Consider the following 20129-nt stretch of genomic DNA (forward strand, 5'->3'; position numbering starts at 1 on the left):
AAGTACATTTAAAGAGAAGTCAGCCTCTGTCTGCTGCTAGCATCTTGCAATTACTAAATGTATTTAGTTTGTAATCTGGAGATGTCGGCCGGTGTTAAAGACCCTTCCTCTGTGCCTCCGTCCTGCAATCGAGAACTAAGATTAGCCTGAATCTGAACTGAACATGCATGAAAGAAAAAAAAAAAAAGGTTTGGAAAATCAATTAATAATGCAGGTTGCACATAAAGATCTGTCCACGACTGCTAGAACATTGTGTGCACGCTACATTGATTATTGTTCTCCCCGGACGTGATGTGCTTTCAACACTGACTTGTCAACCTTTTAAAGTGTGTCAATGGGTTGACCTGCTGCCCTGATGCTAGCTTGGCCTAAGATGTTGCTTCAGTTAGTTTAATATTTCTATGAACACGTAGAAAAGTAACAATCGTCTTGCTCATGCTGTCCTAATCCATTTCAGTCTTTCTGACAGGACGGTAGAGAAATGGTGTCAAATTGAGATGAAATTTTACTGTGCAAATTTCAAGATGTACCTCTCCTCCGTGACAGGAACCACTGCCACCCAGGATGTAGTACCGTAATCAGACACAGGAAGCAGATAGATTGGTACATTTAGAAAATTATGTCAAACTAAACAAAAAAAAGTCATGGGTTCTCCCAACAAATGTCTTTTTTTTTTTTAGATGATATTCTACATATAATCCTCATCTGTAGTGTTTATCTTCAAATAACCTCAGTTTTGGAGCTTTAGGTGGAGATACTTGAACAGAATTAATGGTGTTCCACTTTGTCAAGCACAGACAAAGGCTGTTACTAAAGTTACTAAATTGTGTTTGCTCTGTCACCCTAAACATGCCCGGACTCGTCTACTGGTAACTGATTGGTTTGATGTTAGTTTAGCTTGGATTTACTTAATACTTAATAGAAAAACTTCATGGAGGTAAGTTCAGCTGTTTTGATGAGTTTGGTAAAAGATCTGTGGAGATGGTAATCCTGTTGTTTAATCAAATATGCCCTACAAAGAGTAGTAAAGTGTATTCAGATATAAAGTTATGCTATTTTTGTGGTAAATGTACCATAAACTGGTACTCCAGCTCCCCGTCTTAACTAGTGAACTTCAATTGCCTTCAATTTGAGTCTTTGTTACTCTTTTAGAACCTTTCTTGCCATAACAACTTCCTCTCTGAAGAAAGATATGCCTTATGGATCAACAACTTTGAAGTTAGGACCAATGTTGGAATTGAGTTTATCTTCAGGTTAGTGGTGTATTGGTTCAGGTTAGGGTTATGGTTATGGGCTATGCATAAGCACGGTCAGTCAAATGAAAGGAAGTCGATACTACGTCCCGATAAGGATAGACATACAAGCCTGTGCATGTGTGTGTGGGGTGATGCGTTGTTGGTCCGTGAGTGTTGGCCTCTGTCATCATCAGCTTAATCCTTGTGTTGAAGGCCGTTGAGAGACATCCTCTGTCTGCACTCACACCTGGAACATATGCAGGGTTAAAGGGTGATGCAACATGGCACATGCCCTCATCATCACCCTTCACATCTAACTAATGAGGTTGGCCCATTGTCTCAGTTTGGCCCATTGTCTCAGTGATACAGAAGTATTCACACCTGCTAAACATTTTTACTTGTTCCATTCCAAGAATGAGCATCAATGTGTTTTGAGCATTTTGTGTGACAGACCAACACATGATTAGGATGCGTTTTGTATTTTATTCTATTTTTTTAACCAATAAGGATCTGAAACGCCCCTAAATAAAATCCGATGCAACCAATTACTTGTGGAAGCTAGATTTCAGGTCCGGCTTCCGATTCTTAGATCGATGTAGGCTTAGACATCTAAACCCTGCTAGTGAGGCTCCGGCTGTAGGGTTGCCATCTTCATTTTTCAGCTTCTTACAGGTTTTCTTCCACTGTCAGCCTGCTTTAAAAACGGCTTTCCCACATCATGATATTCCCACCACCATGTTTTGCTGTGGGGATGTTGTGATCAAGGCAATGTACAGTGCTGGTTTTTCTTCACACAGATGACCTTACTGATTGGATGACTTCTGAATGCATAGCGTTTTATTCAAGGTTGTCATAGCAGTCGCTTTTCAGATTCTTTGCATTAAAGTTTGCAAGACATGAGTTATTATCCCTCCACTGCACAATTATGTGCTGCTTTGTGTTGGTTTAACACAAATAAAGATCTGACCATGTTTTCCAGGCAATGTAAGCACAGATATACTGTATATTAACAAAAGGAAGATTGTTTTTGTAGCACGCAGTCTGGTGGTCATCTGGAGGTTACAGGAGCAGCAGCAGAATGAAACTGAAGCTGTTACTCTATTAGCACTCCAATAGTCTTGGGTGTCTCTGGGAATAATCGCCGTGCCCATCGCATCGTTTGCCTGGGCATGTGTCTGTGTGGCCAAGCGTGTGTTGGCGAGTGTCTGGTTTCTAATGATGGTCATCCATAATTGAGTTCGGCCTCACAGCGTGGGGTGGGATGGCATTTAACTGGGCTTCGGTGGGAGAGTGTGTTTGTGTCAGGGGGGTCAGCGGCGCACAAAACGTCCGGCAGCGCTGGACAGTAACCCGAGCCCAGCGCTGTTTAATAGATGCCACGTCTGATTAACTGTCAGTTCAGGATCAACACCAGCCAATTCATTAAAAAGACAGCCTGACCAAGGGTGGGACGCAAGCGCTTGAAGACCAACACATGACTGCTCAAAGCACTCAACTGGGTGATGAGCAAAAAGAAAAGCAAGCTGACAGAGAACAAAGGTGTGTATCCTCCTTTAAACAACCAAACACAGCAGAGTTTATAACATCCAGCACAGATTGGACTTTGGAGTCTAAATAAGACAAAACTAACTTATAAGGAACTTTCCAGAAAGATATAGGAGCTTGTTAGAAATGGGAAAAGTGTCTCGCTAAGAGTGAAATAATCAGACACATTTTTGTAAATATTAAGGAATTACTTACTTAATACGAGCTCCTATGTGTTGGTAAAAAAGTTGCTTGTAAGTTAGTTTTGTCTTAATTCAAGTGTACCAAGACATTTGCATTACAAACTACACCCAAAACACTTGGTGTAGTTTGTAATCTAGTTGGTAGGATTTTGTTTTTGTTGTGAAGAAAAAGAGAGAGAGTCAGTGGACATCAATTCTCAAGTCTTTCCAAAGGTCCTCCAATAGATTTAGGTCTAGACTTTGACTAGACCATTCTAACCTAAACCGTGGAAGATATGCTTTCTTTTGCATCTTCTAACAGTCCTGTATTCATCACCTTGAGCCTTCCTGCCCACTCTGACCAGCTTTTCTGTCCCTGCAGAAGAAAAGCACATCCTTTTACCACCACAGTGTCATTTTCCCACTGTGCACTGATAGTTGAATTCTGGTTTCGGCTCACCAAAGCATCTTCTTCCACACGTTTATAATGTTCCCCAAATGGCCTGTAGCAAACTTCAAACAGGACTTGCTACTTTCCCATTAAGGCCAGGTTTGTGGAGTGGACAAAAAGTTGTCCTCCTGGAAAATCTCCTTCTGGATCTCTCTGCCGCTGTCAGCTATTGGCAGCTTCTCTGACAAATACTGTCCTTGATAGGGTTGCAATTGTGCTATACATGCTCTACTTTTAATCATCGTGTAACTTAACTCTCCTTTAAACGTCTCCACAACCTGCTGTGCTTCTCGATCTTGATGATGCTGTTTGTTTCCTAATGCCAGACAATGGTGGATGGACTTTGTGTGAGAGGAAGTTATGGATACTCCTTAGAAGATTAGCCCCTTCTCTGAAAATCAATCCGACACACACACACACACACAAACACACACACACACACACACACACACACACACACACACACACACACACACACACACACACACACACACACACACACACAGGAACCCCCTGGCTTAATCACAACTTTTGGTTTGGATGAATCTGCTAACAAATGAAGCATTTCTGAATGCTAATAATAAAAACCCTAATGAGATGTTATTTACAGCAAACCTGCAAGTCCTCTGCCGCCAGTTTCTCTTCATTGTTCTTCGGGATGACTCCAACTCTCTTCTCTTTATCTGAATCGTATTCACCTTCACATCAACTTTCTCTGCTGACCTTTCATATCTTCCCAGTGAGGCTCATTTAAATGTTTCTGTATGCGGACAATAAAAAGTAAAAAAAAAAAAAAAAAAAAACTTGGGATGGGGGAGGGAGAGGGAATAAATGTTTGCTGCCAGACAAGCTTGCAGGCACAAATACATATCAATTACTAATGAAGTCTGTAAAAGAGAGCAGAGCCACATGAGTCAGAGGTGTTAAGTTCAGCACATGTTGTTCATACTGTGAAGAAGATTGTAAAAATGCCAACGGCTGCATTATCTGTGAAACTCGTTCAGTGGAGGGAAAACGGTACTGAAAAGACGTTTATGGTTTCCACTTTAAAGCGCTCGGCTTCAGTTCTCAAAAATCTGCTGATCTGAAGCGCCATCTGCTGGACGTTCTCATAAGTGCAGGTTTTATTTTCAATCAGCAATGACTTTTTTTTTTCTTGTTTTACGCATTATAACATCCTGATTATCACGTATAATTTCTGCAGTGTATCTAGTTTTGTTTTTATTTCGTTTTTTTAGTAGTCTGTAGTAAAATATGAAGATAAAAGAATTATAATAAAAAATGCAGATATATCTGGATCCTTCCTAATGTCATCAATGACAACTTCAAGTAGAGACTAAAGTTCTGAATGATGAGAAGACTGATAAAAAAATGTGGGGGAACAAATGACTAATACAATGCCGTCGAAGAATGGCGTTATTAATAAAGGTTAGATCAAAATGCCGTTCATTAGCAACTTATGTACGGTGATAATTGGTGGATTTTTCAGCATTATGAAACGCCGTACGGTAAAAAAAAAAAAAAAAAAAAAAGCTAAATAATGGTTCAAAAATCAGGCAATTTTGACTTGATGCCAGGAAACCGACGTAACAGTTGAACTGTAGTGACTCCAAAAAGCAGTAAGACAAGCATGCGTCATCATCAACCGTGAATCCACTTTCACATAAAAACCCTTCAGTATTATTTCAGTTGTTACTCGTAATAACATGAAAACACCATGTTTTTATGTTTGTTGTGACAAAAGTTTATGACGCCACACAAACTTTTGACCTTGACCCCGTGTTAGTTTTCTACAAAATAGCATTAGGGTAATACAATCAGCTGAGATCTCATCTTACACTGAGGACAACTCAGTCCAAACCTTTCGTCACATGGGCCAAAATCATAAAGTCAAAAGGACTGGATGTTTTTCCTCTCCTTACTCAACCGTAAAATAACCACTGAATACTTTAATTAAACAAAAAAAGTAGTCAGATTTGTTGCTAGAAAGGGATGTGTAAATTATCATAGATATAAAATTTTAAAAGGGTTTCGCATGTTTGTCTTATTGAAATAAATTTCACAATTTTTCTAGGCATCAGTTGGGGAACAAAAAACAATTTAGACAGTAAAATCAGGATTTAGGTCACTCATTCTTTGATAATGCTTGCTGTATTTAGACATGTTTAATAAATAAATAAAAACAGGTTTGAGTGCACAACAATTTGCTTATTTTAAGCTAAAGTCACTGGATTACAATGGGAAATGCAAAAAATACAAATCTGGTTATTTAAAGGGAGTCTGAACACTGAAATGGATTTTGTGTGTCTACATTTCGAATTGGTGTTGTTGCTAGTATTTTATTTTGTAGGAATATTTTGTGTATAATAATTTCATTCTAATTAAAAATATTAAGTCTCCATCTACATCAAACACCTGTGCTGAGGGGACAAATTAGATTCATTCTTGAAGTATAGCCAGGGGGCCACACACAATCAGTTCAGAGGATGCAAATGGCCCCCAGGCCACACTTTGAACACCCCTACACTGTGGTGTTCCCCACTGAGAAGAATATAAATTTCAATATCCAGTTTCCTATTAAAATGTAAGTAAATCATGTCTATTTTTCAAAATAGATGCACATTAAATGTTTTTTTCAATATTTTGATGGATGCCTCTGTCTTCTTTCAGAAACAAACTGAATCTGAATGTAACAATTTTGGATTTAACTGTAAATTTGATACATCCTCACCGTAGTATGATCAGACTGCAAAGTAAACTTTTAGCAACCAGCTCACTGCAGCCCTCTGCTGCCCACATGTGGAGACCAAAGGAAATACAAGTGGTCTAGAGGTGAAGTTCTATCTGGGAAGAATAGATCAAAAATGTTTTTAATAAAAACGATCTTTTATTTGTGTTTGAGCAATCCCGCCCTTCACTGGTTAACTACACCACCACCACCACCAAAAAAAAAAGTCACAATGACACTGGAGTGTTTGCCTGAGCTGCAGTACACAACAGCCCAGGCAGAGATGAGACTTTCTTTTTTCAAGCAAAACAAAGCAAAGCTTATATAAAGGAACATTAGAGCAAAGACTGTAACTGCATGAAAATTTCATTTTTGTTTTATTGAATGGCACAGTTGTTCTCTCCCAGGTGATCCCTCACTGCATCCAAGCAGTGTTTGTAGTGTTCACACAAAGCAGGAATTCCCACCATTTCCCCCCTCCAGAAAATTCCACAGGAGGGGAAAAAAAACAACAAAAAGACAAAAAATGGATTTGATCCAATCAGACGGTAACTCAGAATAATAATAATAATAATAATGAAACATTCAAACAAACCAAATAGACAGTGTTAAGTGCTGCAGTGTAGACAGCTTTGTGGATTGCAGTGCTGATTGGCATTGAGTCCAAGTCACAGGAGAAAATCTGCCTACCGTTAAACACTTGGTTTTAAAAATATAATTAAATAATAAAACAGGTATTTACACACGCACTCAAACATACAATCGTACTTCCTGAATAGACACATAGACACGGAGCTGCACAGAGCAGACAGCGCATTTACCTATTATATCACGACGGCCGTCAGCGTCCCCACAGCCGGGCATCGTTAAAGGACTACAGATTTCCCACAATACAGTGCAGCAGCTCTGTAAACCACAACAAGCTGCTTGGCGTTGCTTAGTAACCGTTTAGTCACCTGCAAACATGAGCTATTAGCTATTTCTCTCGTTCAAAGCAATATTTCCTATGGCGCTTTTCCCTAAACGTGACCACAGACGGCTGTATGGGAACGGCTCGGGTTTTTCTTTTTTGAAGGTCACAGTAATTCCGTCAAACCAAACCTGGCGTTTAAAGTCATTTTTATGATAGCAAGCGGCTGGAGTTTTCGGCTTGTATGTGAAGCCCGTCTCTCACCTGCTGCTGCCGCACTTTTGAGGTAAAAAAAAAAGAAGCTAAATCGGCAGTTTGCTAATATTTCCGGTCACAAAAACTGCAGCCATGAGAAAGATGGCGGTTAAGCAGCTAGCAACAGGCTAGCTACTCGAGATTACCTCCTAAAAAATTAACATGACAATATCTAATTTTTATTGTCTATTAAAAAAAACAACACACAGAACAAATAAAATTCGTTGAAATAATCAGTTAAAAACCACTAAATTTAGAGTGCGACTCTACTAAATTTCTGTATTGTATCTAAATCTAAATATATAATGGCATAATATTTTTTTATATTATAACAGTAGATGAAGGGACATTTTTGCTTTTCTGTTTTAAATAAAACAATCATGTTATATATTTTTGTTTATAACTTTTAACTGTATGAATCATGCACTATTTGCTCCCAGATTTAAAACAGAAATGTATAACATGACTCAATTTCTATTTTAAACTCCACAAAAGAGCAAAAAGGATTTCTATATGGTTCAACATACTGATTACCAATATCAAAACAGTATAATATACATTTATAATTTTTTGGATTCTGATACACAGATCTGACCTGAAAACTTTGAATAAAACCGCCTCTAAATTTAGCAGTAGTTTTCAAGTGCTAATTTCACAAAATATTCCTTTTCTTATCGGCTTTTCATGGAGAAATGCAGATAAAACAAGATGCAAGCAGCTGGTTAATTAGTAAAGCTTCCTGTTCAGGTAGCTACTTCCGAACATCCAAATCTGTACATCTTACACGTGCACAGCAACAGGTGGGGGAAGGGTCATTCTTTATACAACTGGAGAAAATTCTAACTGTTCCGGCATGTTGGGAAAAGAAAATAACTCTTTACGTATGGGATGACGGAAGGACATTTTTAAAACCCGGCATCCCGGTACCCAGCCTACACTCAGTATAGATAAACAGAACCGTGGATGGGTATTTGTATTCAGCTGCATTAATCACAAGTATTGAGACAACGTTAATAATATTCTAATTTTGTGATTCTAACCGATTCTGACACAGACACACATTAAATGATGCTATGTTGCTGACTTTTCAGCCCGTCAGAAACAAGTTGCATGTACAGATGCACCGATCAATCACACAGCGATAGGAACCAGGACAATTTTTCCCTAACTGGAGCCGATCCAATTTCTGTTTTTCTCCCAGTCCTTTAAGCGCATCAAAGTTAGGAAATGCCCACAGTTTCAGATAACATAAACTTTGAGACACATTTAGAGAAATGAAAGGAAAATGCCAATGATATTCCTTCATGCTCCGCTAGATTCAAAACTACCATCTCTATTAGAGAACCTGCGGAAGTCATTTCTGTTTTATTCCTTAGAAGAAAGCATAGCAATCAAGCCTCCAAGAAAAAAGAAAAAGAGAAAAAGCAGAAAAAAAAAAAAAAAAAATTATATATATATATATATATATATATATATATATGAAATCGGTATTGGCCAGGGAAGCCCTGACTGGTGCATCTTCAGTTGTGAGAAATGTCCACCTCAACAAACCTAAACCTTGTTTTGTGAAAAAGTCGAACATAAAAACCCCGCCAACTTGGAGACAAAAAGACGTGTGGCGTTTAACATCCTGAAAAACAATGACAAAAATGACGCTAACCCTACGCCACATTGTAGAAAAAGAAATGAAAAGAAAACCCAAGACAACCAGCGGCGTTCATAGGTTTTGCGCTGTCCTGTGCGGAGGCTTGGTCCCTCAGAGTGAGTCCGCTCCGCAGGCGGTTTTTGGACGCACTCTTCATTCAAGCGCTGCGCAACATAACTACCGCAGAGAGAAGCGTTGGCAAAACGGATTAAAAAAAAATAAAATGAAATGAAAAAAATAAGAAGTAGAAGAACGAATCAGCGTGAAAACACGACACCTCAGAGGGAAGGGAGAGCTGGTACTCGAGTAAAAACTAAGAGGGTTAGTAGAGGTCAACCTGATTTGAGTCTCGCCCCAGTTAGTCAATAATTAGTTAGAAGGGAAATGTGTCCAATAGTTTACACTTTTTCAGGCTTCGTTACAAAAGTTTCACCCCAAACAATGTTTTTAGAATATATACAAGAAGTTATTAACGTTTACCACAGATGAGTCACCGGAAGATAAAAAAAAAAAAGAAGGGGGAATTGAGCAAACGTTTAAATTCTGGACAAAACTGGAGCTACTGTTTCCCAGTGTTCCCAGGTTTGATCGACAACACTCCTTCAGACATTCCTGTTCAGACATTTAAACTGAAAAGGCGTTTCTCCAGGGCATTACTATACATTCATAATACTATGTGGCTTCAGAGATTACCCTTATAATCTGTGTTTAGCTCACACATCCGTCTTTGCGAGCCGACCCAACGGAGCAAACTGTTAAAGGTCTTGACTCGGAAAACTAGCTTCAGTTTAATTATTGAGGTTTGGATGAAGAGATCCTGAATGCTCCGGATAATGACGGGGGGCCCCCCGGTAAAGTCTCGTGGCTTCTGCGGGCTCCCGTCCGACCTGACGGAAGCGCATTTCCGTAGGAAACAATAGCACCTCATTGGCTCGACAAAGACGGCCAATCACCAGTGACAAAAGCCAGAGGCCCCAGGGCCCAACCCCGTCGCCGTGACCAGACTCTGATCGGTTCGCTTTGGGAATGTGTGTTCGAGTGTGAATGTGTTTGTCGTGTGTTTGCATGTGTGTGTGTGTTAGAGAAGGGCCACTGTCCATTTCACTTGCAGCGTCCTTTTTGTGGAGGGGGGAGGGGGCTCTGTTTCCGCGGTGAGGGTGAAGTGTCGTTAGGTGGAACAGAGGAGCAGCTTAGACCTCTGCCGCCGTCAGGCCGATTCGTTCCTCCTCCTGTCAGTCCCGGCTGGGCTTCTTCAGCGAGAAGGCAAAGATGCTAAAATGGTCGCTGAGCTGCTTCACCTGCCGATGACAACAACAAACGTCAAACTCCAAATTCAAAATATTGCAAAGCTGCAAACGCAGCTAAACCTTACCAAAGTTTTTGATCATGTTTCTAGTGGAAATATTAGAAATAAGACAAAACTAACTTACAAGTCACTTTTCAGCACTACATTGATGGAACAAATACTAGTTAATCTGCCAGTAGATCAGCACATTTTAACTTGGCCACCAGGCTTTACTTGTACCCCCACCAGGGTAAGCATTGCTTATTTAAATTTTTTTTTTTCAATGGTTCCATTTTTTAAGACTTTATAGTTGGTGTTCAGGTATCAATCTTTTAATAACACATAATTATCAAGTGATATTTTCAAATTTGCTGTCAACTTTAAACATTTTTAAACTCAAAACCATGACGGGCCACTGAATGAATGACTGCCATGGCACCCCGAGCATCGGGCTTAGCAGGTTTTCTGGGGGAATCCATGACATGCAAAAAAAATCTTATTCCATTGGCAGATTATTTCACTTCCAAGTAGGAATTTTTCCATCAATATTATGGAATTATTGATTTAACACAAGCTCCTGTTTGGTCAAACGGACGAAGGCTTCAACAAATTTCAGCCGAACTAAGATGGAAATCTTGGATTTCAGCCATTTGCAAGTTAAGAATGTCTGTTCTTTATTCTTATGAGTCAGATGAATAAATCAATCCAACATAATTTAATTCAGAGCAAAAACATTGATCGGTCACTTCAAACCCGTTGCCAGACTTCTTCATCTCAACAATAAATAACAAAATGACGTTGCATTTTTATCTAATCCACTTTGATTCGACTCTAATCCCAGCACTTGTAATGCAGTTAGTGTGTGATTTCTTACCACTGATACGCCGTAGTGTATGTGTGTGAGGATGACCACCGCCGTCCATAAGTAAAGCAGCAGCGTCTCGTTGGTGAAGACCCCCGTGACGGCTCCGCCCACCACCACCGTCATCGGCAGCAGCAGCCAGGTCAGCGGCTCGCAGCGCGTGTTGCTCATCTGACACACGATCAGCTTACACTGGAAAACAGACACGCAAAATTATGATTAAACACAGAAATTTGATGGAAAAACCCCCCAAAAAAACGTACGCCTGGTACTCACTGTGACATTGGCGAACGCCGTCCCCACCATGAGGCAGTACATCCTGGGCTGCAGGTCCAGGATCTTGGACGGGGAGAAGATGACCCAGGCGGTGGACAAGACGAAGAGGAGGACGGGGGACAGGAAAGGCAGGAAGGCTTCGTACAGGCTGCTGTGCTTCAGAGTGTTGCTCCTGTAAGCCCTGAAACATCCGCAAGGCCGAGACGTCGTCACGGTGTAGCAAGGCAACCGCAGAATTCAGAGGTTTCATTTGAGAGCAAGAAATAGCGAACGACTGGGAGACGGAAGATTTCGCTTCTTTTTTGTTTTTAACAAATCAAACCTGAAAAGTGTGGAGTGCATTTGGATTCAGCCTCCTGAGTCAACACTTTGCTGAACCACATTTTGATGCAATTACCACTGCAAGCCGTTAGGGGGCGGGTTTCTATCAGCTTTTGACAACTAGACACGGAAAGTTCTGACAATTCTTTGCAATTCCCAGTATTGCCACAGATTATTGTGTGGATTGAGGTCTAGACTTTGACTAGGCCAATCCAGCACATGACTGTGCTCTGGTATAAAGCATTCTGCTTTAGCTCTGGCTGTATATTTAAGGGTCTTTTCCAGTCTCTGACAGGTTTTTGTTCAGGACTGCATATATGTTGCATTCCAGTTATACTCTGAATTGGGAAATTCCGACTTCCCAGTTGGAAAAAACAAATCAACTGGGAAACTAGGAGCAACTCTGACTAAGGTTGTGTTCAAAAGCTTCCTGATCCATTTTATTTATGACTTTGGCTGTATGTGGTTTTTATGTCCCTTCTACCTACTCTTTTTGGTTGTTGTGTTTTATTTTGCATATTTAAAATGTTTTCCTGTTCCAGTGCGAAGAGTTCTGCAGAAAATAAAAGTCTGATTCATCTTTAAGAAGGCAATCGTGCATTATTATGCCATTGTCAGCAAAATACTTGAAATTGGTCACAAAATAAAAATATTATCGTTTATCGCAATACTTTCTGGGACAATTCCAGCTAAATTTATCGAGACAGTCAATTACATGCTTCTTAGTGTTAATTACCTAAAAATCACAATAAAATGTGACGAAGTTCATGGTTGGAATGTGAGAAAGTGTGAAAAAGTTCAAGCAGCATGAATACTTTTGCATTAAATACTCACTTCAAGACGTTGTAGAGGCTCATGGGTAATGTCACAGTAAACGAGCAGCCTGGAAACCAGCAGAAGTTCGTGTTAAAAGCAGCCGGAGCAAAAACACAAACAAAACATTTTAAAGCGACCAATCAGAGCCCACCTATGATCATGAAGGTGAAGAGGTCCCTGTAGAGAAGGTTAAAGATCACTGGCTGGTACCAGGTCTCCACTCCCACCACAGCAGTCACCAAGTAAACAAGGGAGATTGTCTAGAAGGAGACGGGACAAAAAGAACAATAATCTTTTGTGACCCCAACATACTCCAACATAATCCATAATCACTATATATGTATGTGTGTGTGTGTGTGTTTGGGGGTCTTCACCACTTGGCTGACGTCATAGCCCCAGGGCAAAAACAAGATGCCCGTGTTGTATTTCTCCCAGTGGGACAGGATGAAGGAGAACAGCACCACCCACAGGATGAAGTAGAGCGTGACCACGCCCACGCCGCTCTCCCCGCGCCCGAATATGGAGTACACGGTGGACACGAAGAAGATGCACGCCCAGCTGTCCAGGCCGTGGTCGAACAGCTCCCCCAGTGGCGTCGAGGAGTTGGTGCGGCGAGCCTGTTTCCCGTCGACGCCATCTGGTGAAAAAGGAAAAAGAAACGTTACGCGTTTACAGACGAATGATACAAACAAGGGGGCGCAGATGTGTGACACCTCGGATAAAGCTGCTGCCCATTCCAAATAAATTCAAATAAATTCTTTAGAGTTACACACCACACATTCCTACGTCCCACTGCTGCTGCAGCACATATGGACTTCCACCCAAGAGTCCCCTGGAAATGGGTTAATATGATTTATGGAGCAAACTTCAGAACAAAGAGGTGCTTATGGAGAAACAGTTTACTGGGTTTCCCTTTAACTTAACAGCCACATGATTATTAAGGCGGAATCTTTGGGAATTAAACTTGAGAAGTTGTGACTGAAGTCAAAAGGAGATTTGATTCATATTTTGCCAACTTGTTTCAAGTGTCATGTTTTGCAAAGCGGAATGGAAATAACACAAAGACGTTCCATGAATTAAATACACACATATATATATATATATATATATAAAAGAAAGTTGAATTTGTGGTGGATTTTCTATAACCCAAACATGCAACAGTCTCACACAATCTAAATAATACACAGACTGACACAGAAACTACATCCTTTTTTGCTGCCTTCGCAATTCATAATTTTGCATAGATATTTAATCAACCCTTAAATTAGAATCGAGTTAAAATGGTTGGCTTTGTGTCATTGACCCGTCTTTAAAAGATGCAGTATGCAACTTTTACAATTTTTTTTTTTTTTACATATTTTATTAAAACGGTCATCATGTTGTGACAGTGTAATATGAGAGATAATCTGTGAAAAAAATACATAAATAAATCAAATCGAGCTCCTCCATCACCTCCCTGTGGTCTTACTGCCATCTGAAAAATGCAAAAACAACCAATCAGATGCAGGAAGTCGGTCTTAGCATTGTTCAATGTGCTAATGGCAGAGAAACGACTTATCGTTACAAAAAACTGCTTATCTAACTTTATTGGTAGCCATGCTAACTAGCCTTAGCATTCATGGCAGGCTGTGTTGTTGTGTGCCAGCTGTAGAGAGCAAGCGCGTACACGATCTTGACTGACAGCGCAAAGACCCTCCAACTGGCTCTGATTGGTTGGTTTTGACTGAGCGGCGTATTGCAGATGACAATAGGAGCTCTGGGAAAAGATACACATTTTCTGTCTGACAGTTTTGACAAATATGTAAAAAAAATTTCTTAAATTTTTTGTAAATAAAAGTTTAAACAGTCCACAATTTCTTTCTTTGGTTAAAGTTGAAGTTAATTAAAAAATATTCCAGAAGCTGGTTTATCCAGGTCGAAACCAGTTCTAACGTCTTTCACTGTCTGTGTACAATCTAGACGATCAAGATCTCACTGTCAACTGTGAAACAGCCCCACAGGATGCTAATCGCTGCCATGTCTGATGGCTGTATTCTTGTATACTATATTCTTAAATCTGAAAGCCTCACCTTGAATCTTTCACGTACTTGTATCTGATTGTGTCCAGATAAGTCAATCTGCATCTCATCTGGACATGAACATTTCATCCAGAAGGAGTTTAGCCTGTCGTAGGCAGATATTTGTGTTTGTATGTACATTTTTGACCCTGTGCGGATTAAATGAACCCAAAATAAAGTAAAACTTGTATGACTGAGTCTAGCTCTTAAAAAAAGACTGAAGCTGTATGTTTATACTGGTCCAAACCCATCACAGAAAAGCCAAAATAATGAGATTGACGCTCAAGAACAGTCAGTAAACCATCAGTAAAATGTTTTAAAAAAATGTTTACAAAATTGTCAAAATATAATTTTACCAAAAAACTGACAAACTAATATCAATTTCTGAGCTTTTTCCAGGACTAGGAATTGCGATTCTCAACATGATCGATTTCTTTCTGCACCTCTGTTACCCAACTGCTGTGTGTTACAAACTGACTGCTCTTCCTCATGTGACCCGTTTCCGTGCGCCTGCGTTACGTGTGACCCCTCGCTCTCGGCACTGCTGAGTGCCTCCTAGACTCCGAGTCAAAAATAATAAACTGACCACCATACAGATTTTTGAGAAACGCTCCCCACCTCTGATCTTCTCAGAAAGTCAGAGAGAGGAGGGGGGAACTCCAGAGGTCGGCGAGGTCAGAACTCACCGAGAGTGTAGGCTAAGAAGTTGAAGATCCCAGCAGCCACCCACACCCAGCTAGGCACATGCTGGTTTCCTGCAGCTGAGACATGAGTGACGTTAGCACACGACCCGAACACTTACAGTCAGAAACGCACAAAACATCTGGTTTCTACTTTTCTCATTCAGCATAAATCCATTTAAGATACAGTGAAATTTTTTTTTTTGAGGTCAAAGTGTCTGTGGGTAGATGACACACCAAAACACAGAATGTCAACACAGACTGTTAGCCTTTGTTTCTGCATTACAGATACGCACCAATGTGGCAACACTGATAACATTATCTGTGTGTGTGTGAAGGATTTAATAAGTTAAAAATTGTCCCGAGCAACACGCGTCGATCATGTTTCCATAAGTGACGCACTTTGGCCCCACATAAACAAAGACGGAGATGCTCCCAGCGGCTACGGCTGTGTGTCACGGTAAAATACGCCCAGCGGGAACGAAGTGATGGACCTACAAGAGGCAGTGAAGTCGAAGTCGTAGAAGGCCAACATGAGGAAGTTCAGCACGAGGAACATGAAACCAGTGAATGTGATGAGGTTCGGAGCCAGCCATGTTGGTAAAAACTGTTGGGAGAGAGAGAGAGAAACACAGTTAATTGAGTTTGATCCATTAGAAATGAAGCACAAAAATGAAAAGCGAATGTAGAACACATTTCTGTGCATAGATGAAGCAAAGTACTTCAAAAAATTCTTGTAATCAGGTCAGAGAGATTAATCTGAGTCACATATTTTCCACGTTATTTCATTAAAACTCTTTATAAATATGTTGCCTGATTTTTTTTTTCCACTACAATAAAGCTGGAAGTCCAAACTTTTTGACACGGGGGCCAAAAGATGTGAAGTTCCACAAAATGTTTTGTATTTTTCTTTTTAATCACGATTGCAAAATCTTTTAAAAATTATTTTTACCTCCAAAATAAACAAAAACAATATTTTAATATAACAAGCAAATCTGTCAGATTACCTTTCGAATGAATAACAATACTTTTCTTCAATTTGGATGATTTTGGGTCAGGAAAAATACTTTATTTTCTGCATTGTCGGCTGGATATGGAAAATGCCTCTACCTTACCATTTACGGGCGCTGATGTCACAAGGTGAAGCTTTTATTTTGTCGGTAAAAGGCGATGATTGGAAAGGTTTTTCAGTTTTTTCAAGAGCATGTAACAAAACTACTTTATGTAATACAATGAATCGCAATGTTTTGTGGAAACACAGCAAAGTCTGGTGAGACATTTTTCCAGAAACGCCACGCTCCAGAGAAGGTGTGACTAATTGCTGGTCGAAGACTTCCAACATGTTACTACAAATAGTGTGCTAATATAAAAGCATTTTAGGCTTTTCTTCTTGGTTTTACTGGGAATGAAATCCGTCCTAAACGCTCCGTCTGCCCCAGTCTCGGCTCTTTGGGTGCAGTTTTAGGTGCGTCGCCTCGGTAACTCGAGCCGGAAGCCTTATAGCTTTCACCCTGCTGCGCAATCAGCCGTCAGTCGACAACCTTTGGATCGTGTTTTGATATCACTTTATCAGATTTGCTTACTCATTATTATCGTTTTCGTAAAGATATGCAGCTCTAAATGGCATAAAATACGTGAGTAATGAAAGGGTTGTAAAGACAAAAAAAAAGAAAAGATTAATGTATTTTGCAAAGCAAATTAAAAATCTGTTTTTTTATTTTTTATTTTTAGTCAGGCATATTTTGGGACGCCCTATCAAAGTCTCCCGCTGTCGCCGATGGCTGGAAACTTCATTAATGATGGAGCGCTCCACAGGTCTCACTCTTACCTTCACTAAAAAGTTCCAGAAAGGATGCATAACGTAGACGGACAGGGGATTCGTGTCCACGGCGCTGTACTGCGAAAACAAGCAAAACAAACAAACAAACAAAAAAAATCCCGTCATTTTTTTTATTTACACCTAAAAGAATTCACACACATTTTCTAAGTCATTTAATTCCACGTGTTTCATGTTTACAGTCTCATCGAGTGAGTCTTGAGACCAAAACAAACCCGGCTCCAGTGTCTGTAACTTTATCTAGGTATGACAAACACGTGTAAGAGATCCAGTGTAGCCAGAGCCAGGGCCTGCTGTCAGGAGTACACGCTGTCCACGGCTCCTCACGTCACTATTTTGGTAAACTGGGGCCTTTTCCCGTGGATTTTTAATCTATCTTTCCAATCTGTATCCCTTAAAGGAGGAGCAGGATCTTCATTTCCACTTTATTTAAAATAAATATGTCACTGGAGCCACAGCTGTGTTTACTGTCAGTAGAGCAGCAAGAAAATGCAGCCACACCCCACTAATGCTTAACATAATGTTACTACAATACAGCTGTATCAGTGCTGTATTTTTCTTCTTCCTGTTAGTGAGAATTTCTACACTTTAATCCCACTGTAAGACTTTTCTAAGTCAGATCACACTTTGCACTCTTATCTCCAAAAGAGGAAGCAAACTGCACACTAACAGTGCAGCACAGTGCACACACACACACACACACACACACACACACACACACACACACACACACACACACACACACACACACACACACACACACACGTGCGCGCGCACACACACATCTGTACGCCTTGGTAAATTATTTGAAAATCGATTCTCATTATAAACAAGACGTCTGAAGGAGCTAAAATATAAATGATTTCACAAGCAGAGGCTGCAATGTAGTGGCGGGTAGCAGAGGTTTTAAACCTCGTGGTTTAAAATAAAAACATTAAAATGTTCCCATCGTGTTGTTCTGCCTGTTGAAAGTCTTTATAAAAAGATGCAAGGAGGCGTGGAGTGACCCCCACCTGTTCCTGAATACTAGTGAGAAGCCGGCTACAAATGACTCTTGAATTACAGATCTAGTTTCTACACACACAAAAAAAAGAAAAATCAAGCCAATTTGTTTCTGTCATTAAAATATCCTATGTTTAATTTGTAAATGTAAGAAGGAGAAAATTAAAATTATTTATTTGTGTCCGTTTTTATTTAAAAGTCTAGTTTATGTGGGCCATGAGTGGATTCCACTCTACAATTCAAAGTCTGGACACGCCTCACTGAAGACCTTTTAGGTCCTTTTCAGACATTAAATATCTACATTTAACATCAATTAAGACAAACAACTTAGACGGGCTAATTTATCCCTACTTGAGGTCTATGTGTTCAAACTAGAATAGTAATAATAATAATAATAATCCAGGAAACATTAAACGGACAGCGATAATCAATGTGTTGTTTTTTTTAAGACGCACTAGGAATATTGAGTCATTTTTCTTTTTTATATAGATGCACTGGGATGATATTATGTGTGTGTGTGTTTGTTTTTTTCTTATAAATTTCTGCAACTGTGTTGATTTTTACGCAAGTTTATAACAAAAAACTGAATGCCTACTTGGAACACAGTGATGTAGTAAGTGGAGTAAAGCAATGAAAAGACAATTACTAGCAAAACGCCTCTCATGACTAACAAGAAATACAAAAACACAACTCAGAAAATGAAAGTGAAGCTTGCAATGTAATTGTAGAAGGTAAAAACTATAAATATAGCTCATACTTTACATCAAATCATATTTTCTCTGCTTATTTTTTGAGACAAACTGCATAAATCAATAAATTTAGGACAAATTCATTTCTATTCCAAACTGGAAGTGAGAAATTTCCCGAACTGTGACATTTCTGCTTAGAAACTAACTAAACAGAAATATCACAACGACAAGCAAAGGAAATCGATTGTTTTTGATATTTTTCAATATATTAAGTTAAAACAAAATGTAAGACAGCCCCCGACTTTATGCTAGTGTACAATTCTCATCCCTCCCTCTGCTTCACTAGCGTATTATGACAGATATGCTACAACAATAAATACCAAATGAGCCTTCCATACAAACCAAGCCTCTCTGGAAACTTTGAAAAAAGCTTTTTGTCAAATCGGATAGAGAAAGAATGGCTAGCCATTAGCCTCTGCACCATTGTAAAGCAGGAGGCTGCATGCCACTACACTTCCGGTCAATATAAAAAGGATGTTTAATTAACAACATCCTTTTTATATTGGATGTATAAAAAGGATGTTTATAAATCCAATATAAGGGTACGCCTTTATGCTCAATGGCGATAAAGGGTAAGCCACAAACAATAATTATAAGCAGTAGGGATATTCTATAAAATTATTAAATAAAAGTTAGAATTGACAACTAAACAATTTTTTTCTATCATGACACGAAATGTTTTTATCAACATTTAGTTGATAAAAAGCATTATCAAGGCGAAAGACCTGACTAACATCCGGCAAATGTGTAATTCCCCAGCATCAGCGAACAGGATCGTGACAGCTATCAGCCCAGCATTTTCTGTCTTACCTTATATCTGTCGAACCCCGCCAGCTGCTCCTTTGTGACATATTCGTAAAGAGCCATGGCGGTACAGTTTGGCTAGGTAGCTCTTCCTCTGGAGGTGCAAATCCTTCACGCTAGCTGCCGATTCGGAGTACCATCTAGCTTAGCCGCCGTCTTTCACGCCGGGTGAGGTGATGTCAAGTCGAACCACCAGAGCCACTCCTTCACCAACGAGCACTCCTAGCTCGTGGAGTTCAATACCGCCCCCTTCAGATCTGGATGATAGGTTTTTAAAAACGGCAAGAAAAGTGAATAAAATGTGTTTCTTGAATAATACGTATCAGATACGTCATATTTATAGTAATAAAAAATATATATGTGAAAACAAAAGATAAAAAAATTCTGAGACAAGGTTTTCAAATTTGTTCATTTGTGTCGAAAGTGCGATCGAAAACATGAATTTCTATAGCACTGGTGAAATAAATGTGACGTGGCTTTAGGTTACATCCCCGGAAGAAGGCAGATTTA

At 39.7% G+C, this 20129-nt stretch overlaps 1 protein-coding gene across 1 annotated transcript; it reads right to left on the reverse strand.

Annotated features, from left to right (window-relative positions):
• Positions 1-6410: 6410 nt before the first annotated feature.
• selenoi (selenoprotein I) lies at positions 6411-19858 on the reverse strand. Its single transcript, XM_008398255.3, has 10 exons — positions 19626-19858; positions 17056-17124; positions 15726-15834; positions 15234-15308; positions 12865-13127; positions 12642-12750; positions 12509-12557; positions 11354-11534; positions 11090-11269; positions 6411-10228 (listed from the first exon to the last, which is right to left on the reverse strand). Exons 1-10 carry the CDS (start codon positions 19680-19682, stop codon positions 10121-10123), a joined length of 1200 nt encoding a protein of 399 aa, XP_008396477.2. The 5' UTR covers positions 19683-19858; the 3' UTR covers positions 6411-10120.
• Between the last annotated feature and the right edge of the window lie 271 nt (positions 19859-20129).

Source organism: Poecilia reticulata, chromosome 21 (genome assembly GCF_904066995.2).
Source record: "Poecilia reticulata chromosome 21, P_reticulata-male-v2, whole genome shotgun sequence".
NCBI classification, from domain to species: domain Eukaryota; kingdom Metazoa; phylum Chordata; class Actinopteri; order Cyprinodontiformes; family Poeciliidae; genus Poecilia; species Poecilia reticulata.